We start from the raw sequence: 22,159 nt of genomic DNA, 5'->3' as shown, positions 1-22,159 counted from the left end.
TATGGGTTTGAAAAGAGCAGTTTGCAGAAAAGTGCATAGTGGTTTGCGAAGATACCACAACGATGTTATTGTGTCTGCCAAGATCTTGTTGTGATCATTATTTACAGCAGCGCTAGCATAAATGTATCTGCATGTCAGGCAGTGATAGTGATACATGATAAGAATCTTATCTGTACCCGACATCTTAGGATGTGAATAACAGAACTGATGGAGTGAAATCACGACAAAGCTGTGACATGAAATGTGGTCAGTATTGTACTTTATATGACATGTACTGTGTGTGTGTGTGTTTAACGTGATTTGTAGTGTATTGGGCTGCAAATAATTGATTTTCCCACACACTGTACAGTATTGCATGTACAGTATGTCCCCTTTTGGTTGTTTTTATCACACTTATGTTCAAGTGTTAATCTTTCTGATAAGTTTGGTTTTTATTAGTAATTTGATGCTATATAAATGGGGTGACACGTCGTGATTCACTATCTCGGCTCTATTTCCCGGTGGCTGCTGCACAAGATGGCAGCGTTCGAAGATATTTCATTTCTGGATTGTGGTAGGAAGAGGAGAAACGTCTGTCCTCATATTCATCTCATTGTTATTCCCATAACTCCTAATATTGTTTATGATAAACTGATTAATTGTTTGATTTTTTTTAGTTCTCCTGTTTAAATTGCTTTAAAAAACTCAAAGATATTCATTTTGAAATTATATGTATCAAGAAGAAACTCAAATTTTCAAATTTGACAAGCTGATCAAAAGCTGAAGCTGCTCATTTTATTAAACATCATTGATCTTGATCTTATTATGTGACTTAGTATCAACATTTACTAAAACCCTAGAAATCAGAACAGAACGTCCTGCACATGTGTTAACAGAGGCAGGACGTTATTGTCAGCAGAGGAGATCGGGGTTTGGGGATCACTGTGACCTTCTCAGTGGCCCGAGTGTGTGTTGGCATGGCATGACTGATGCAGATTATCATAGCTGGAGAAAGCCAATTACTCTGGTCATCACGGCACCCTCAGGGCCCCTCTCGGTGGAATGAAATGCATTACAGAATTCTCTGTGCATCCCTCTGGCAGCGTTTTATATTTCCTCTATGCTGATCCCCCAGTTTGAATGTTAATAGTGCAGTCAATGGGACCCTCCTGTGCCTCAGAGCCCTCCCCGGCGCGGATGAGCTTCTGCTCCACAAAGCAGGAAGGTCGTTCTTTTTGGAGAAGTGGATGAATTACATTCTTCTGTTTGTCTTCTCTCTCTATTCAAGACAAAGCCCTTCTATTTTCACCCCTTCGTAACTGCTCCTCGCAGTCAGTGTCCTTGAACGACTGCGGAATAAGTGAATGAATAAGTCATGTTGCAGGGTTGTGTTGTAAGAGACTCTTCTCTAGCATTTTTAGAACAAACCACTGATCAGAACTTTTTTATCCCTGGTTTTGAAAACAGATTGACTACGAGAGCAGTGAGGCAGAGATCACACACAGCGCCGCTGCATCTCTAGGATGTACAAAGACTACAGGTCAAGCCGAGTCACAGGTAGGAGGCCTGAATGTTTGTATGAACATTGGTGCATATGTTCGTGTTTCCACTCTTAGAATTTTCCTTTACTCTGCTTCACACAGAAACAGTGACCCTCAAAATGTGCTTAGTTTTCTGTCTTTTTTGCCTTAACCTTTGAACCCACCTCACCCTGTCTTTGATTTAACTCGTGTTTACTTTTTGTGTTGAAGTTATATAAATATAGAACTATATAAATATGATTGATTGATTGATTGATTTTGTGAATATCTGTTATGGTGTTCAGGCTTCTGGTTGGTCTCACTGAACCTCACACATATGATTCATGTAACACTCAGACGTAGAGAACCGTGAGACAAACACACTTGTGACACAACTTTCTGTCCAAACAGACCCGACCTGAACCCGGTGTTTTCCCTGATTACAGGCATGTTCAGGGTAGAAAATCAAATAGAAAGAGACAGCCAATGCGACTGACACTGAATATCATTTCAAACATTTTGTCCGAACCTGGGCCAACCCATCTAGTTCTGATGGGAACAGGCAGGCTTGTATCCACACTAACGCACACACAGTCACAAAATCACATGAAGGCTCATTTTATTTGTGAGCCAAGATATGACAGCAGGACACTGTCATCTGTCTTTTTTTTTAACTAGCATATTACATTAGGGGTACTTAAGTGAATAAGTAGTAGTCTAAGGCAAAGTTTGTCATCTTGCATTAAATCTGAAGAAAAGAAAAGAAACACCTGAGAAGACAATACGTTAACTAGTGTTCTGGTACCCTAAGCCCTGTTAGTGTAAATATTGCAGGCTCATTGCTCACCTCTACTGCCCTTTAAAATAAATGCCCTAGTCTTATTCTGCCATTGAACACTGAAGCCAGTGGAATCTTCTGTACATATTTCACATCTAGAGACAGTTTCAACTCCAAACTTTTTCATTCACTCAAACAATGAAATATTCATAACTCTTGAACAGCATGGGGTATCTGGCATAGTTTGACGGAGGTTTGCATAAGACGAGATGAAATGAAACTAAAACAATTTTTGTGCCAAGTAGCTTCGCTGATCTTTGGCATGAATTCTGCGGCTCAGTCTGGGCAGTGCGTTCACAGAAGGCATTTTTCTGGGGATAGAAACTGCAAGAGGAGGTTTAGTTCATGTAAACCAGTAAATACCAGAGCAGACTTTTGTTTCCAGGGCAACAATGATGAGTGTTCTTTTCATTACTGAGATAATAGATGCAGATTGTGGATCAAGAAACTTAATCGCTTACATGCTCATGCATTCATTCCTAGCTTATCTGTAACACATAACTCTATAAGTTGTGTTACATCTTTGAGACACACTAACAGTATTACAGCTTTTAGACAAGGTTCTAAGGATGGCAGCGTTGGTCTGATTAGTTCCTACTACTCTGGTCCAAAATGAAAAATCTCAAATTACTTGATGGATTGCTATGAAATTCTGTGCAGACACTCATCTCATGAGTTTGATCCCCTGACTTCACATGCTTCAGTTTATGACAAAATACCTGTAAAGCCAATGACGTTCCCATCAGCATCAGCTGTGCTTGGTGTTCTGTGCTAATTAGCAACTGATTGTATCATAGACTCTAAATAAAGATGGACGATGTGTCTCCACTTCCTCGTTCTATCTGAGATGAAGCTAAAATACCCTGTAAACCAACACTGCCATCCTTTTGCATTTGGAGCCAGAGTCTGCGCCACTGCAGTGTGGGGCCGCTTTATTGAGGTTCTGTCGATGCATGCACTTGACCAATCAGGAGTCAGTCTAAGCTTTCAATCACAACATTTAACTAGAACATTGATGTATGTGTACTTTGACGTTTAGTTTGGTCGTTCTCCCATCTATTAACATGGAGGAGGATGGTGGTGGAAGAGACGCTTTGGCTTCACTTTTGTGGATTGGTCATGTCATCCATCTGAATACACATTCCATTGTTAGGTCGGCTAAGAAGATGTTGATAAAAAGCTCCTTAACATCAGCATGTAAGCATTATTTTGGTAAGCCTGTTAGGATGTCAATGTTAGCATTCATCCTCATCCTCACAGATCTTGGTCTAGCTCTGACTCTGAAACCGCATGTAACTAACATAAGTGAACAATACAGACAAAGGGATAAATCAACCATTAGCTGTCACAAAACGTGTTGTGTGTTCAGAGACACTTCAACACATAAGCTGTTCAGTGTGCATTATATTAGTCATGGTATTGCTATATCTCAGCGACCTTTTGAAAAACAATTAGATCCTACAGTACATTGTCTGAGAATAGAAAATGAAGCGAGTAAGAAACTGACAGACTGAAAGAGCGGGGGAATGAGGAGAGCCTTCTTGCTGGGCTTTGGCCGATGAGCGTGTCCTTTCTCATTACTCTCACACAGCGCAATATGCAGGTCAGTCAGGTGATAATGAATGCTCTGTCTGATACTTGGCCTCTCTCCCTCCCTCCCTGCTCGTCTGGTCTGCTTTCTCTGTTGTTTCCTCTGCCTCTTTCTTCACCCATGTGCACTACATGGTCTTCTACAGCATCTACTATATTTTCCTTTAGCGTCTTTAATTATCTGCCCATCTCTTCTTACCCTGTTCATGAGCGTTCAGCAGTTAAAAGGTGTTTCAGGTCAGTTTGTGGGACAATGAAGAAGATTGAGTTTTCTGTCTCTTTCTTCATTAATTAAACACTGAATTAAGGCCTGTGGAACCTTATTTTTTCTGGTTTGTATGAAAAAAAAAAAAAAAAAGGAAAGACACCTTTAGGTGATACATCATTTGCTCTCCACAGTGCACACAGAAACGGATGGAGTAATCAAATTCTGTTCACACCAGCCTCCACTGCAGCACTGTCTGCAGTGGGAAAGATGTAATAATGCCTTCAGCAAACTTTTTTGCTCAAATTCGTGATACTGGTTCAAGGTTTAGACATTTCTAGTAAACAATAAAATAGTAAAGAAATCAGTTATGACTCGAAGCAAAAACAGAAGTAAATGTAATCTAAATGCAAACTATTTAAGCCATTTCAATTGCACTGCCACTCAAATCGAAAGAGTGTATTTGCTTTTGTATTTAAAACTCATCTCTTGTCAGCTATCTTGTTGTCTTCTCCAGGAACTCACTGATTGTTTACCCAGAAGTCGCAGTTGGTTGATAAATGGTTGTTCTAGATAATGCTTCAATAATTCATTTACACAGGTACCCGTTTGTTTCTTGTTGTTCTAATGATTAATAAAGTTAGTCAGGATCATATTCCATATTTAACAAGTATATTCATCAGAAGGGAGATCATCCATCCTATGATTTTTACTTGGCAAGAAAAAAACTAATGTCACTTATTGATGAAGAGTGGGACAATTACTAGCTAGTTTTATATCTGCTGTTATTTAGAGATCAGTATGATGGATAGGCAGATTAATTAAAGGTGTGTCATCAAAAATGCAAGGAAACATCTTCAAACACAGGAGGAATCAAATTGAAACCCTGAGCTCTTTAAAGTCACTTTATCCCTCAGCGTGATTATTTCATTGTTTTTGTTGTTGTCAACCTCTTGGTGGGAGCTGGAGGTTTTGGCTACAAGACATTACCTGCCTTTGTGTTACTGTTGACTTGGGGGCAGTGACTCTGACGCCTGTGTAGGCCTGATGGTACATTTTGTGCCAGGAATCACAACCAGCTTGCTGCACAACACAGCTGCCAAACTGCACCGCAGTGCCCACTTGTCCACATCAACTGCTTTCACTTGTGTCAGAGGACTTGAAGCATTTTAATACAGAGTGCGTAATGTTGTAGAACAAACAAACAGGATTTGTCATCACCTCTTCTTGTGGCTATGTATTGGTGGCATTGCACGAGTGGTGTTTTGTCAAGTGATTCTCTGGCTGTGAATGATGACAGGGCAGCGAAGGCTGTTAACAACATTTCAGCAGTGCAGAGAGGTTAGCAGTTGCTTTGCACTCTGTTCAAGACCCATTTCCATCAATATTCATGCTGATGGAAAGTTCTTAAGAGACAGGCCTGGCTTCCCTTTTGATTTAGCCTAATTCGGTTTCCAGAGCAGATTCTGCACTCAGTAAGGCACCTACGGTAACTCCCTCCTCTCACGTCATCGTGAAAACTATAACAAACAGTTCTGCATCTCAAGTTCGGATACTTTTTATGGTGCCCTGTCAATCCTCCACAACTCATTAAATCCATCCAAGTAGGAATACACCAGTATGTGAACTGGGACCCTGTGAAGCTCACTTAATGAGGTGTGACTTAAGCTAGGGAGTCACCTCAACCTTTCCTGTCCAGATGATCATCTGCTAACCATCAGTCAGGGGCAGGGATGTGAGGTAAGGAGGGAGGAGAAGAAGAGGTATGTAATTAGAGAGGAAAGGATTAAGCAAGATGGAGGTCAAAGATAACTTGCTAGGAGCCAAAAGACAGAGATATGCCCCATCCTGGATACACATTTCTGTGCGAGTTGTCTTCCTCCACAGAGGGCAGTGGAGTTAATGACATTTTTCACTCTTACCTGAGCGATAAACACCCCATTCACTGATCTCAAAATAGACGACACTAAATACCACTGCAGTCACTTTAAGATGATAGGCTTTCCGCTGAGCAGAACCTTTTTTAAATATCATCCTCTCTTCCTCTCTGAAGGCCTCGTGGAGCAGCTACCTGAACCCTGTTGTTTGATTGCAAAAGGTCACGTTGAAACAGCACAACGAGCTCCTACAGTGAAAACAGGACTGCAGTATTTGGCAATTAACTCAATAGAGGCACTCAAAAGGGGCCAACATCTCACGGGAAAAATAGTCATAAATGTTGTTTAGTGTAAAGGGAAATAGTGAATCACAAGAATCCTAGTTAAGAGGAGGACTATACCTCTCAAAGTCCTTGTTAAAATGTTACTATGGTAGTTGTCGATGAGGCCCTGCTTCCATTGAATATGCAGTAACTGAATTTGAATTATTCATCTTGTGAAAGATTTCCTTGCTAACGAAACAAATGTGTTAAGCAGGAGATTAGATTTAACTAGGTCGTCTATTCTATATATTTCTGCGTTAATTCAAAACTGAGGTAGGCTGATCGTTGTGGACTCTCTCACATGCTTTTTTTTTTTGTTTAAAGGTGAAATATTTAAGCCACAATTGCATATTTCACCGGGCGGTTTATTTGAGTGAAGAGGGCACACAAAACCATAAAAGCAAAGCAAGGCCACTTTCATCTGCTGAGGCACAGAGTGGAATTAGGGTTTGATTTGAATGTTTTGCTGCACTAAGCAGACCACAGAAAAAACATCATTGTTGAGAAAAAAAATCAAGACATCAGACAAACATCATTCCCTGGTGACACTGAAATTGAATGAGAGCATGCACTGGCTGTTACTCATTACTACAGACTGACAGAGGTAATTGAATTCTGCCTGGAAAGCATTCAGTTTATTTATGACAAGTCTTTTCTGGTGAAAATGTGGACGTCGAAAAAGACAACCATCAGTTAGTTGCTTTGCACATTTTCAAATCCCAAAATGCAAGAGGATTAATATGTAACTCCTGTGTCCTCCTCCTCCTACGAATACCATGTCCATGTGTCTGCTGATGCTCAACAAAGTCTCTTAAATTGAACCTGTGTGTGTGTTTGGATGTAACCTCCTTTACTGAACTCATAAAGTGGTGAAACTTGTCCATCCAATATTTTTCAAAAAGTAAGGCTGTAGTCCAAATGTTAGAGGAAGACAGGTCCCCATATTATTGTGTCATGTGTCTCAGTCTCTGTCATGTCTGTGCCATTTGATTAGATGCCTGAAAAAAACTGTTGAATTTCACCTAGAATACTCTTCAGGGCAGCCTATGATTTATTTTGAAAGTGTGTTGTTTGTATAAAAAGGGATGATGAGCTAAAGTTATGAGTCAGGATATGAAAGAAATCCGTCACACAGTCTTTAAGTTGTGTCTGCAGTGGGCAGTTGTTAAGCTGATCAGATCTTTTTAAATCTGTTTTCCATACACAAGATGAATCCTAGATCATTATGAACATATTTTTCCAGATCATCCTTCAACAAAGGCTGAAAATAAATGCAATATTATTTTCCAGGAAATGTGTCCATGTTGGGCAAACGCTACGTCTTTGAATCCGTCAAAGCAGTTTAGAGAATCACTGATGACGTTCACTGAAAACAGATGAAAGACACAGTCTGGTAGGTCATTGTGTCATAACCGTACTCGGAATCACTTCAGCACCTTGTTTGTAGAATTGTGTACTTCTGACTTCCGTGGACGGGAAATTGAAAGCGGTTTTGAATATTTGGAATGGGGGAATGACTTTCTGGCCTTTGGTGAACACTTCAATTTATCTTTTGAAATGATTTTGTGATGACACGGGAAACAGACATATTGCTGGGGCTGAGGAGAAAATTATTTGACCCAGCAGATATCTTCTAAACGTATCCAAGGCTGTTTGACCTGAACTACACAACCTCAATTTTAGCTTTTATGCATGTTTGAATACAGCCCTTGCCTTTGAAACCACCTTCATGCACTTGGCAGGTTTTCAGGTAAACCTATGGCTCAAGAAATGCAGTCCAAAGCAACAGTCAACCACATGCAGTAAATCATACCCCTCGTGAAAGTTATAGTGTTAAGATATAACTTTAAGAGAGGTGTGAAGCAAACATAGGGGTTGAGGTTCCGCTTTCACTCTTGACTTTGGAAACAGCACTTGACAAATCAGTAGATGCATATCCAACTTTCACAATTTCCCCAATAATCAACAATCCTGAATTGTTTCCAATGTTGGATCTTGGCAATGGGATAATAAGAAAGACTCATTATCAAATAACATTGTATTGTGATAAAAACTGACTGACAAAGACCATCTGCCAAAGGAAGATTAATTTTGAGTTTGACAAATAACCCTTTATATCATGAAAACACTCTTCTAGATTCTATCTGCGATTGAGGGGAAATAGTTTCAACAAGGGGAAAGTTTGTCCTATGATGCAATGCATGGCATGTCTCCCACTAATACACAGAGGATTAAAGGTGCTAGTAGAAGGAATTATCAGTGACTATTGATGATGAAACACGGGGGGATATTTGGAGTTAAGCCAAAAAGATATTCATCGGTACTCGAACAAAAGCAATCCAGTTTGGAATTAAAAATAGAATTCATGTATCCCATAATCGCAGGGATTCTTTTAATCCCTCACTTTCTCCTGTGCCTCAAATGTGAAACAGAAATAGGTACCCCGGCCCTAACCCATTGTTTATGGCTGTGTCGGAGATTGCAAGAGTATTATGTTGATATATGATGTGAAATGGAAAAAAAATATTTGACAAAGTTTCAAAAATTGATCTTATCCCCCCCGAGTAGAAATACAAAGTTATATAGGCTAGTTTGTTTTTTTTGTCACAATAGACTACAGTGACATGTGTCCTTCCATTTAGGGTTGGTGTAAAGTTGCATCTGAGATGATAAGAAAAGCAGATAAGGTCTACAAATCCTGGCAGCTCTGTCCGTATCGTTTTGGAACTGACTTTTTCTATTATTTTAAGAGGAGTATCCTATTTCTGAATTCTTGTCACTTCGAACCGGACTCCATCTTGCCATCTGACTTTATAAACGTGGGGAGGTCCATCAGTTTCACAGTGAGGGTCTTGCATGCACTCACATGCCCGCACAGCGGGACCAGATACCAAAACAAAGAACAGAGAAGCTCCTATTACAACACATACAGGGGGAGTGTGACCATATTCACTGCACAGGATGCTGGTACTCTGCAATATATCTCCACAAAGAAAAAAGTTGTTTGCTGCGGGATAGTTCACGCAGACATTATCTACTCAGCACTATGCTGATGAATTGGTGGGTGAAGTGTTTGAGTCCACACAACACTTTGCTGTAATTGACCTTGTTTCAAGTCAAATTTGAATATCAGGCCTACGGACACTTGGATGACACCCCACCCCATTGGCATAGTGATGAGTAGATGATGAGAGAAGTTTCATTTTTTGGGTAAACTATCCTTTTAAGGTCTCCAAATAAGAAACATATGGAAACACTGTTAAAAACTAGCAGATTGCTTTTAATATTATCCAATGGAGAAAAAATGCAGTTTATTAGGTTTCACAAGGTCTTAATCTGTGATTCACTTGAGCCCCAGAGCAGCTGTTACATCTACATCTGCAGCTAAATGCAGGAATCCCACTATTTATTTTTAAATAAAAACTTTAATCTTTTAAAGCATCTTGGACAAGAACTCGCCTGCTCTATTTATTTTTTGAGCCAACAGGATCACAGGAACGTGTCATTACAGTGTGCATGCTCAGCGCTGGTACTGGATAGATGATCTCTATGCTTCTCCTCCTCCAACTGGCAGCTCGCAGAACGACACCTTCTTAAAACCACCGCTGTCAAAAGTTTTGGAGCCACTACCTCGCTGTGTTTGGCATTTATGGCTTGGCTGAACCCCAAAAGAGATCATGATCTGTATTTGACCAAATCAGTTTTTTTTTTTTTTGGAGTCAGGTCAGCAGAGGGGCAGCGTGTTGGGTGATTCCTCCTTGTTCGCTCCGGGTGATTTGCCGTATAGCGATACCTTCCAGTGTCTGCTCCCATGCAAACGACATCTCCTCCTCCTCCTCCCTGTGTGACACTTAGCTCTCACCGGCAGACCGACACGGGGAGCAGCGGCTCAGCAGTCCAACACTTCGTCTGCGCGCTGCGTGCGTCCGGAGCGAACTCCACCGCGTCGCGCGTCGTGAGGGCGGGCGGACTCTCCGTAGCTAAAAAAAGGGTCCCGCTTTGACTGGCTGCTCTCATTGCAGTCCAGTCTGCCGAGCGGAGTGGACTGACTGAGGGACAAGCCCCCACCTTCTTACCCGCCGACCAACCCCGCCGTCTCCATTCAAGGATTTTTTTTGTTGCTCAGTACGCTGCGTCCTGACACAGCAGAGGACCGACGGGAATCGCACCTCGCCTTGTGTGGACCATGTTTCTCTTGCAGTACACAGGTAGGGTCCACACAAGTTTCCCTCCTGCTCTGATCGCTCACAGGGAAAGATGTTGTGATTTCTTCCGTGTGTGTGTGTGTGTGTGTGTGTGTGTGCGTGCGTGCGTGCGTGTACTTGTGCCGCTGCAGGCTCCAGTGTATCACGGCAGGTAACACATGGCTTATATGACGCGTCGCCACATTTCTCTGCGCTCTTTCATGGAACTTGTAGGAACAAGGCAAGCGGTTTTCTCCCCGTCTTTTCTGTGCGTAATCGTCGGGCGTGTACCAGCTGTTGAGACCGCAGCTGCCTCTCTCCAGTGTGGCACAAGGCTGCTGGTATTTTCCGTGTGTCTCAGCACTGGTTGTGCAGTGTTGTGCTTTATTATTATGATGATGATGATGATGAGGATGATGATGATGATAAAAAAGATCAATACCCCTGTGCACGTTGCTCTGGTCGCAGCTGTATTCTCTGGACTGGCGCACGCCCGCTGCAGCTGTTCATGGATGAAGTTTTCAGAATAGATTTAATCCGCGCTGACGCCGGATCGCGGCTATATTGAAATACTCATCTTCCCCCCACCTCCACGTTATTCAGCCCGGTTTCTATGATGTTTCTGCCGCACAGTGGAGCCCGGTGAGTCACATATAATAGCGGACAGACAGGCCTATATCATACGAGTTGTATTCTGTATTGAAAGCCTGTATAAGTTGTTTGTTTTCTTGTTTTGCTGCTGCCTCCAATTGTTCAGATTTCCATGTCCTTTATTCTCTCTGGGTGTTTTTCAGTGGGAGGTTTTCTCTTGTCCTCTCAGGATTTAATTAGGCGAGGATGCTGTTTGAACTCCTCACATTAACCTGCTTACTCCTGCTTCATCCTGGCACCATGTTCCCCGGCTTCCACTGTTCTCGGTGTAAATTCAGATGTCCCACTGCAGCTTCTCTTCTTGACTTTCCTTCAGCCCCATAAAAGCAATGAAGTGTCAAAAAGATTAGTCTCATGCTATTAACTTGCTGTTTGTCATCATAGCCAGCACACTGAATGAGAAAAATTAAACTTTTCCTTTCCACCACCTCATAAATGAGTTATATACTCCTCCATTCTTATATATGTAGCTACAGCACAATATGTTCTTAGTGTTTCACATTTTGAAACAGACTTTTCAGTCTTTTGGAAATAAGGTTTAATTGGTTTGCCTAATGAAGCTTATTTTTGCATTAATAGGTTTTTTTCAGTGCAGTGATTCAGATAATTTCACACAGCTTAATATATAATTTGAATTTTAGTCCGTAGTCTGATAAAACAAGTAGTTTAGGACAAAATTGCCAGTGTGACATGGGGAAAAAAATTGTGCTTTTGTCCAGTGCATGAAAATGTGTGGATGAAGGTTGTTGTTTCTCTGCGGTGCTCTCGTTCATCTCTGTGCCGACAGAACGGATCAGTTCCCTTCTCTTCCTTTTTCTTCTTCTACCAGGGGCACAAACACGTTTTGAATCAGATCAAATGGGGGGTTGAGAGCCTCCCTATGACCACAAGAAGAGAAAAGGTCCATCAGGCCTTGTGATAGCCATTTACCTCCACACTGTGCTAGTCCTCTCTGATCAATCAGGAGAGCATATCTAGATTGCTTTTAATGGTGCGAGGGAGCGAGGGGAGGGGGCACTTTGCTTAGATCAGTGAGGGAGGAGAGATTTAAAGGTTGCACCGAGAGTGCTTGAGACGATGCTTGAATATTTCAGCTCTCTATGGCACAGGTTGATGGGGCCGCAGAACAAATTAGGCTGAATACAGAGCGGACCACTGTACAGTACCAAGAGATTTGACAGCTTTGGAAAATCTCACATTTTTAATTGGTTGCTGCATGACAATTTGCGGTTGCTAAGTGGGATTCTCGTTTCAGTGGCTGTCAAGAAGAAAAAACGCGTCAAAGATGACTGAAAAAGGCTAAAAAAACAAAAGGGAATATATGAGTCACAGATGACCTGCAAATTTTGGAGCAGCTACCTCAGTGAGAGCCTCACTAAACTGAAATTTATTTGTGAGACAGGCGCACAGTATTGGCAGTGAGATATCAGTTAAAGTGGAGACTGTCCTGCTTTTGTGGTAATTATGTGGTAAGTATGTCCCAGCACTTCTAAAGGCATAAATTGCTGCCCTGACAAACAACCCATCATGATTATAAATTCCAAAAACACAAAATCTAACCCCTGTGTGTTTATTTTGATACAGACTAATTCCATATTGCGCAAATCATCTTTTATTTACATCTGCCAGAACATTATAATCACAACAAAGCTTTTAAATTTGGAACTGAGCATCAAACTCAAGGCTGAACGTAATACATGCCCACTCACCAGCAGTGGTTATTTGAATAAAGTTCAAGCTATCCAGGAAAAATAAAATCATTCGCTAACTGAATGCAGACCAGTTATTTTATTTGTCTTTGATGACAATCGCAAGCCACTTCACCTTGGTAAATGAAAAAGCACTTGACTTCAGTTTCATACACACTTGTGACTCCCACAGCTGCTCACTGACTCAGCCTGCCCATCCTCATTCGACACTGTTGTTTTCATCTGACTGCTCAAAGCTGAGCTGACAAAAAAAATGTAGGAACCTCTTAGGCTTACGGATGAGGCAAGTTCAGAGCATGATCTCAGGACTGCAAATTCCTTTGTGTAATAGCTTTGGCAGCCAAGCTAGATGGAGTAGTCCTACTAATGCCAGCATTAATAATACAGTAAACACGAAAGAGAGATAGGAGTTTCCATGTCGCTTCCTTTTGGAGAGAATCTATAACCGAGATGTAGGCTAGGACAGAATGTGATGCAAGTATGTCTCCCCCTGTGGTCAAGCCACACAAAATACATATTATTGCTGCAAATATGCCAACATTGAATGACTTTGAATCCAACCTGTCTAAAAGTCAGATTAATGACTCTAGCTTAACTACATTTGTATGTTTTTCTGTGAAGTTTCTCAAGTGGAAGATTGAAGGTTTAATAGTAATATGTTATATGATCAGATAATTCATCCATGTTCCATTATTAGCTCTGTGCAGTCCAGTGCATGGTTTCCAGAAATTCAATGCCGCTACGTGTGGATTGTAAAACCTCATAACCTTTGGGAAAAGTTGAGTCCCCTGTGGTTGTGTTTTACGTCACAACCTTCCATATTTAGACATGTCATGCACTAATGTCAAAGTGCACTAGAACTGATGGATTTTTTTGTTCGAATGTTTGCAACTCCCACTACAAGATGTCCTCAGTTTCTCCCCCACTGCTCCACAGATGTGTCTGTGCCAAACCCTGAATTCTTTAAATCCCTCTTCCTCTAAATGTAGTCATTTCACTTGGCTCATGAAGTCGTCATTAACCCTTCTATGGTCTGACCTGAAGTTTTCTCTTCATCACCATTGGTTACAGTGGATGGGAGTGTTGCAAATATCTATTATTATAATTTTTCCCCCAAACATGAGGCTATAATTTAATAACACTTACCACTACCAGCGAGTTTTTGGGAGGTCAAGATTGACCTGGGTTTTCTGCAGCTCCCGTCTCCTTCTCCTGCTTTCAGAGAACATGCTATTGATTCTGGGATAAACTGCCAGGGCACCATCTGTGCAGACTTTCTTCATCTTGTGAGATTAGAAGCTTTGCCTCCAGATGCCACCTTCATCAGACAAAGTTTACAGATTGTTTCTTCAGTGTCATCAAGTTCCCTTTTGAAATTGGTTTTAAATAAAAAATATTGCTGAATAAGAGATTTTGCTTTTTACTTTGACACCAAATCCATCATCATTGTCTCATTGGTCATCTCCAGTCGTCACATGACAAAACTCTGATGCGACTTTGCTCTACTGCTGCATGGAGCAGAGACTCAGTTACTGATTGTAGCATCCGTCAAAGTATTGATATCTACAAGAGTCTTTTAAGATCTTTTGATTGATTTATTTAATGAACTGGTAATGTGTGAACATAAACCAAATGGGTTTTATGTCGATGAAAAAAGACTTTGGTGCCAATGGGCAAGTTATATAACCGGTGTGTCCTGTAACACCTGTGCCACCGAGTACCACATCAACCTTCCTTTAGAAAAATGACTTTTATAAAATCTTGTTGAAGTAAGGTTGCTGGGGGGAAGGTTCATATAACACAGGAAGCACAAGGTCTTTTCCTGTCTGTATTTGTAGACAACACTGTGAAAAACAGTTTGTATGCATGTTCTTCCATCAGTAATCACGAGCCATTCATTTGAGATACTTAAGAAAACTCTGAAGGGGTAAAAGACATAGATGCTTCTCTGTGCATCACCTCTTACAACATACTTGGCTAATTCTGTCAAGTCATGCTCATTGTGCCAACACTCTAGTGCACCTTTAAGACTCTTGGTGTTATTACTTGATTGTTTGATTGCCTACTACTGACTACTCATACCTAATCTCGGTAGCTGACTAATGATGCATGCTAATTGTTCAGCTTGTGAATTGCAGCAGCAGCAGCATTAACGGCAAGCTAATGTGTGCTTAGGTTGAAAGAAAAGTATACTAGCTTGCGTGGAGGATCCCTGTGAGGATCAGCAGTGTTGGCAGCAGTAGAGGTTCAGCCTGCCATCTGGTATTGAGTAGCTAAGAGAGCTTGGCAGCCTAAACGAACCCAACTCGGGGGCTCCTACCATATCACTAGCAGAGCTCTTCATTTCTAATCACTTTCATGATAAGCAACCACACAGGGAACCTTGAAATTAGAACTAAGGACTAGGCAATGGCAAGTTCAGGAACTACATGAAATATGAATTGAACCGTCAGCTTTATTCTACATTTGCTGTATATGAGACTGGATTGTGGCGGTGGTGCTGCTGTGCTAAACCCTGCTGACAGTCCCTTTGAGCAGAGGAGAATAGAGAAGCAGTTTGAAGACGCTGTATTATGCTGTTCACCAGGGAGTTGCTGTGCAACTTTTAAGCACTTTCATATCTACTCTCGAAAACATATAATGAAAACTTCAGTCTTCTACATTTTGTCTCAATGTTCTGTGGAAGCTCTCGTCCCATGCGTGTTGAGGTAGGCTTAAACAAACACTGGATGCATGTTTTCTACATCTGACACTGGGAGTATTTATCATGTTTAACAAGGAGATTTTTTCTCTCAAAAGAAGAATTTATTTTTCTGGTGTAATTTAACCCTCACTCAGTTTTACGTTCAATTGCACAAATCAGTTAAGTTTTGCTAAATGAGCTCAGGCCATTTATATTTGTTAATTATAGTGTAGTTCAGACTCAACATGACGTGTCACTCTAAACAAGAAGAGACCCTGTCAGACATTAAACCCAAGTTTACTTGCTATAAACAAATCTTTCTTTAGGACATAAAGCTTATACTAACTAAAGGCTCAACATTAGAATGAAAAACATATTTAAAGCTGATTTATATGTGTAGAAAGCCACTTTAACTGAAGGGACTATATTGTCATGAATAACGTAAAGCCTAATCTTAACGTTATTTTTTATCATTATGAACTTTATTCGGACCGCTTATATGGAACTCCCAGCAGAAAGGTTTGGTTCGTTTGTTAAACTAGGACTCAGTCTTAATTATATTTTGTTTAAACCAATTCAACTAGTTCGCTGTCAGGCTCAGGTGAGGTAAGCTATGTGGCCAATTGTGCATCGGTCTTGGCTCAGTTCACCCTCGGTTCAATAACTTCAGTTTGACATTCGCTCATGATTTCCTTGATAAAGGGTTGTACTAACCTTCACAACCCTAATGCAGCTGGTAGCTTAATGGTAGAGAAACATAATACACAACCAAAACTTACACAGTACAATTCCCATCTGGGGAACCCTTGTTCCATGTCTTTCCTCTCTCTTTCCATCTGTCTCTCTCTGCCCTTGTTTCCTGTGTCTCTGTAGACTGCCAACTGTCAAATAAAGGCAAAATGACAAAAAACAAGCAAAAAAAGTTGCTTCTGACTTATAGATATCCTATGACATGGATGGCGAAGAATCTTTCCAAACATCATGTCAGCCGTAGACTGTCATATTTGACTGTCAGACCTTTGCAACTGAAAAATTGAAGAGCAGCATCCTGACAATCTGCAGGACTTGTTTATTCTAGTGTTTTAGTAATGAGAGAATCCACAGCTGTCACCATAATGTGCAGACACACACTGGACTGTCCCACTTCAGTGCACCGCGAGAAAGAACACAACAACTCCCTCTGGGAAACGGTCAGAGAAATATTACACCTAGCTGGCAATCTGACACAGAATGAACCTGAGCATTTGTTTTTACAGCAGGGCTTTTTTCCCATACCAGCAGAACCAAGACAAGCAATTAACAGTAGCACAGCTCGTGGCGTAATAGATCACCAGAGTAATGTAGGGCACTACTGCTTTCTGAAGTTACCTGTGTCCACCGCTGCTTCAGAGATTATATTACAATATTACATTTCCGGCCTTGGCACTAGATGACAAATTGTTGTGTAGTAGGTGCATTGTGTGTCTTCTTTACATACAATAAGTACTTTGCAATTGCATACCCCTTAGATTTATTTTTGAGCAACTGAATTTATTGCAGGAAGTTCCAGGACATCTTTTAAATTTTTGCTGCTGCCCTATGAATATATGGCTTTGCAGAAGTTGACCCAAAAATCTGTTCCTCCAAACATTGATATGTTGAACATTTCCCCTTAAGAGAGAAAGGAGAAAGCCGAGTCCATGGTTCAATGGTTTGGACCAGAGAACAGGGGTGTCCGCAGAGATTGCTTGTCTGGAAAGCAGCCATCACTCTACTGTTATAGAGACTGAAAACCCAGATTTATAGGGCTCTTACTTTAGGAAGAAGGAATGGCTTAAGGGAGGGGGGGCATGGAAACAAAATGGTACCAGAAAGGATGGACAGAATGCAACCAAGAATGCATTATTAATAGGGTAGCAGAGGTTCTCAGTGCTGTCTTATGGGGGCATTTCATCTGTTAGTGAAAGAATGAAATGAAGCAAGTGCTTTCATGTGTTGGTTGGTAGAAAATAACTTTTAACATCATGTTCTGAACCATGTTTAAATGATAACTTAGACCACTGTGGAAATGGGGTAACTCAGGAATTTTCCATTTGTAGGATACATTTTTCGTGGTAAATTTTGTTTGGGGTGTTTCTTCCCATTTTATATCAACAAACTCACACTCACAGATCCCCACTGTGCAGAACCTTTCATAGGTCTGGAGAGTAAACCCTATCTGAAATGTCATTGGAACTGCCCTGAGAGGTTTGGCATTGGAGCTCAAAGGAAGCCCTGTACTTGCATGTTTACTGCACTGAGTCTGGCCAGAGTCAGACCCCCAGTGCTGGATAAATGCATGGCTTTTTCTGCACTCAGCACATCTGACTAGCAAATACTAGTCCTCAAGCTTTTTTTCCCTCTCTCTTCTGAGGTCGGGAGAGGTGGTGGGCTGCCTTTATGAGAGGATGATACAACAGCAGTGTAACATTTTGACCAGGGAAGAGGGTGTAGTTTTCAATTGGATTCTTTAAATTATAGCTCTGTCTATTTTGGACCATTGGAACGCCAGTTGAGGTCAGCATTTGGTTGAACTCAAGAGCTATCACATTTACATGGCCATGGCAGGTTGAATTAAGGACATCCTTTTAGATCCATGTCCACTTGACTTTCATTGTTTTGCAGTAAAGTATACACCCCCACCCCCACCCTAATAGTGTACATCAACATTGTTTTTGCTGTGTAACCCTCCATGATTTTGTAATTTAAATTGATCGGGTGTGATACCATTATTTAACAGCCGTAAATGTCCATCTGTTTCAGAGTTTAGTGTTTGTATAGGTACATTTGTATAAAATTATCTTCTGGTAAAATCTCGTCTGGATGCCTGAATCTGATCATTTTCAGAACATTGTTAGTTTTGTCTTCTTAAAAACAAACAACCAGTACTCTTATTCATGAACTCTTCCTAAGAAAGCACTACTAGTAGTTGTGGCAGAAGCTGAAATTACACTGTTAACCCTCAGGCAACTGTCAGCAAACTTTCTGGGGATAATGTGAAACAGGCACTTAGAGGTAACAGTGAGGGAAATGTTGGCTGGAGCCAAGTGAAATGCCACTGCACCTGTTGGGCTGTTCTCTGGGTTGGCATGCTTCACTAGATAAGTGTTTTAGCAAATGTTATTAAATGGTGTCAAGAAAAAGTGTTCAGTAAATACAGTATGTATCTAACAAGCAATATGCTTTATTTAAACTATCTGTGTGTGTGATATAGACAATTGGAGCTACTCTAAACTTCAGCACAGTTGAAAAATAAACTTGTAGGTGCTTTCTGATGGAGAAACATCACAATTGTGACATTTCTAAATTAGGCATTTCTCTTCTGCAGTTACTTGTTACTGTATTATACAAATTACATACAGACAGCATTATGTTAGCCAATTTTAGCTTATTTCAAATATATCAGTCCAATTAAATGATCAGTCTAGCTCAGTTGTAAAGTTTCACAATTTAAAGGAAACAATTAGGTGGCTACATCACAGCTCCTTAAAAGAAAAAAAAACAAATGAGCAATGTGCCCAAGATCAGTGGATAGAAACCAAAGCCTCTAGCTCTTTGCCTTGGGATATTTTTTAGCCCTCTCTGCAAGCAAGTCCTCTTAACCAGCATAGGTCGATACATCTTTAAATGCTCTTTGACCTCTTCCTCAGTGTTTGTGCCAGCAAGAAAAACTTTTCTTTTTGGCTTCCCACACCCTTCCTCCTTCCTTTGTGGCTATACATCAAGATGGGTTATTCAGATTATCAGTCCTAGATACTAAATGTTGTGTTGTTGTGGAGGCTGTGGCCTTAAGGACATATGCTGACAACAGCTGACTTACCATCATAGCACTGAACACAGCCATTACAGACAGGGAGGTAATTGGATTCACAAATCAGCCATGGCTTCGGGTTTATAGGGGCATTGGGCTTTATGGGTCATATTTCAGAGGCTGGTGGGCAGTTTTTCAGAAAGGGGGTTTGATCGTTGTGAGAAACTGGTGCAGGAGAGAGCCAGAGGAGCATCTAAACTCTCCTTTTTACCTCAGAGAAACTTGTGAAAAGAAAGTACACGGGTAAAAAGTGGATGCCTAAGCCTCTGTCCAAAACAAGGTCTTGTCAAATATAATGGCTCGAAGGTGAAATTGTCTGATAATGGGAATTCTTTTTCTCTGATTGTCCCCTGCACTAACTTGACCTTGCGTACTTACAACCATGTTCTTCTCGTTCATCTTGTCCCCTTACTGTGCTTTATGTGGAACATATCCATCCTAAACCACCTACTTTATACACATCAAAGTGTATGTCTTTTTACATGTTTTCTTCCTCTTCAGCAGCGTAATACATTCAGTGGGTTCTCAGTCACACTGTCTTGTCCCATCTGAAGTCAGGAAGGAAAATCGATATAAAGATTAATTATTTTGCCCAAGTTAAGGGCTGCACCAACAACCTGCATTTTTCAGGTCTCTAGAGTGTCCACACGTCTCTCTGTCCAATGAGCATTGAGCTTTAGCTTGTTAGTGTGGTCTCTGGACTGAAGCTGTGCTGAGAGAAAATTGGACCAAGCTGCAGGGGTAACACACTGAGGCTCAGCGCAGCTCAGTACCACCAACAGGCAAAGGAGGAGTCCTATAGCATTTTCTTGGCTATCCTCCCGGATTTTGTGTATTAGGTTAACTGATTTCGGAGGTATCAGAAGTGCACGGATACCCCAGGGTTCAGGGAATGATAGCTGTTTTTCTCAGGCACCCAGCCTTAAAAATGACGCATATCCCTAGTTTGATTTGCATTGGATCAATAATAAAAGTCTGGTAACATCAAGTAACATCCCCAGGCTAAAATGATTTATCGTGCAGTGTATGAGTTATAAATACTTAAAATGGAAATGAGCTCTTATTCATACTGCATTGTATTCCTTCACTCTGCTTGTCTATACATGAGGATTATTTAGTAGAGTTAGGCAGTTCGTCAGTGAGTTTCTGGTGGGGCACACTGATGTATTGTGTCTTGAAATGTCCAATATGTCATGCCAATAACTCAAAAATCATGTGTCTGGTTGTAAGCCCAAACTGCCCGAAGAGGGAAAATTGGCTGACAGCTTGAATGATATGTTTCCCTACTGTTGGCCAGAATTTTATTTTGTGATTTGAGTGTTTTGTAAAGGTGAAAATGTTTTGAAACTATAAAATTAACTTGAATCACTGACAGCTAGTAATTTGCGAAGCAACCCTCTTCACCCAGAGCGACCACATGTGTTTGATTCAGGGTCAGTGGAGCAGCTTAATATTATTCAAGAGAGTCTGTCAATAATTTGGGTCTTTGATCCTCTCATCTCTCATTTGACTCTAATCTTTATTGGACTATTTAATGTAATGACAGCACTTCAGCCCAACAAAAACCTGACATTGTCCAGTCCTAGTTAATTATGGGCCGGTGTTAAACCCTGGTCTAGTATCTTCAATCATATCATTGATATGGTGCACAATAACATTGACATGGGCTTTGTCTGAAATAAGGACTAAAATATTACCTTTGAGTTTAACGTCATCTGAATTCTTTTGAGAACATGACATTGTGTTGAGGTTGTTTCCCTGTTGAAAATTGTCACACTCAGAAACCGTACAAATGTTTTTTTTTACTGGAACTTTTAGACATAGCACTCATCTTTTATCTCATCTCTATAATTCATATGCAGTCTCATTTTAAAATCACTGCTGGGCAACAACAGGTAAAGCTGTCTGTTGAGTCTCAGCTGCCTAAGAGCCAGACAGCAGCTGGCTCTCAGCATGTACGTCGGTACAGTGTGTGATGATAAACATCACGGAGCAAACTAATGTAACGCCATGCAGGTTTTTTATGTATTAAGTGATTAAGCCGACATGATCAGATTACCATCTTGTTCATGTCACACTTTCTTTCCAGTTTCTTCCCCCATCCCATTAGCCATTAACGGCATTCTGACTGCAGTCCCCAATGTGTTTGCTCTGACTAGTGATGGATGGATGGATGGCGTGAGGCGAGACGGCAGAGAAAAAGAGAGAACAGAGGAGTGGAGCCTAGCTCAGCTAGATCATAGCCTTGGGAGCTATCCTGTTGCATGATCAATGGGGCTTCATTTGTTTGTACTGTTTTGGTAAATAAATGGGGGGAGGCCCACTCAGTGGAGTCTGGCTCTTGGCTTTGTTTCTGCCCCCTAATCTTCCCTTAAGACCAGATAATTAATGGTGGAATGGCAGGAGAGCCTGCAGTCCTTCTGTTAATGGAAGAGATTCATCTTGTTTACTCAACCTACTGCTTGTTTGCTTATTCGGAGCTTGGCCAGGGTGTCATCAAAGCGGTGGTCGAAGATATTGAGATTTGGCATCTGCTCAGACATCTAATGGCAGATGATATCATCCGGAGATAGACAGTTATATTCTCAGCTAGGATTTTATCCCACTTCCTAATTGTCTGACTTTATCACCTTTGTTTATTTTGTGTGCAGTGAAAGTTAAGACATCCAAATCACACTCTGACCTCAAGTCATCACAGTTTATGCAAGAAGTACTTTTTAAATACTGTCAGTTAAAAAAAAAAAACTCTAACTATTATATTAAATGAAATT

The 22,159-nt window shown here is 40.9% G+C and overlaps 1 protein-coding gene across 13 annotated transcripts in view; it reads left to right on the top strand.

Moving 5' to 3' along the window:
- The window catches only part of enox2 (ecto-NOX disulfide-thiol exchanger 2), a 158,357-nt gene that overhangs the window by 31,205 nt on the left and 104,993 nt on the right, over positions 1-22,159 (top strand). For 7 of the 13 annotated variants that reach the window (XM_020100324.2, XM_020096230.2, XM_020097065.2 and 4 more), the window contains one exon: positions 1,447-1,536. The exons of 4 other annotated variants lie outside the window; for them this stretch is intronic. In XM_020100324.2, coding sequence (XP_019955883.1) covers positions 1,503-1,536 — 34 coding nt within the window. In that variant the 5' untranslated portion in view covers positions 1,447-1,502. Of the gene's footprint in view, positions 1-1,446; positions 1,537-10,375; positions 10,541-22,159 lie in introns of those variants that run through there. 2 more of the 13 variants (XM_020101158.2, XM_020099511.2) reach the window with 1 other exon arrangement.

The sequence above is a fragment of the Paralichthys olivaceus genome, chromosome 9, assembly GCF_024713975.1.
Source record: "Paralichthys olivaceus isolate ysfri-2021 chromosome 9, ASM2471397v2, whole genome shotgun sequence".
NCBI lineage: Eukaryota > Metazoa > Chordata > Actinopteri > Pleuronectiformes > Paralichthyidae > Paralichthys > Paralichthys olivaceus.
Note: the sequence above shows the minus strand (reverse complement) of the source record. Positions and strands in the feature narration are given on the sequence as shown.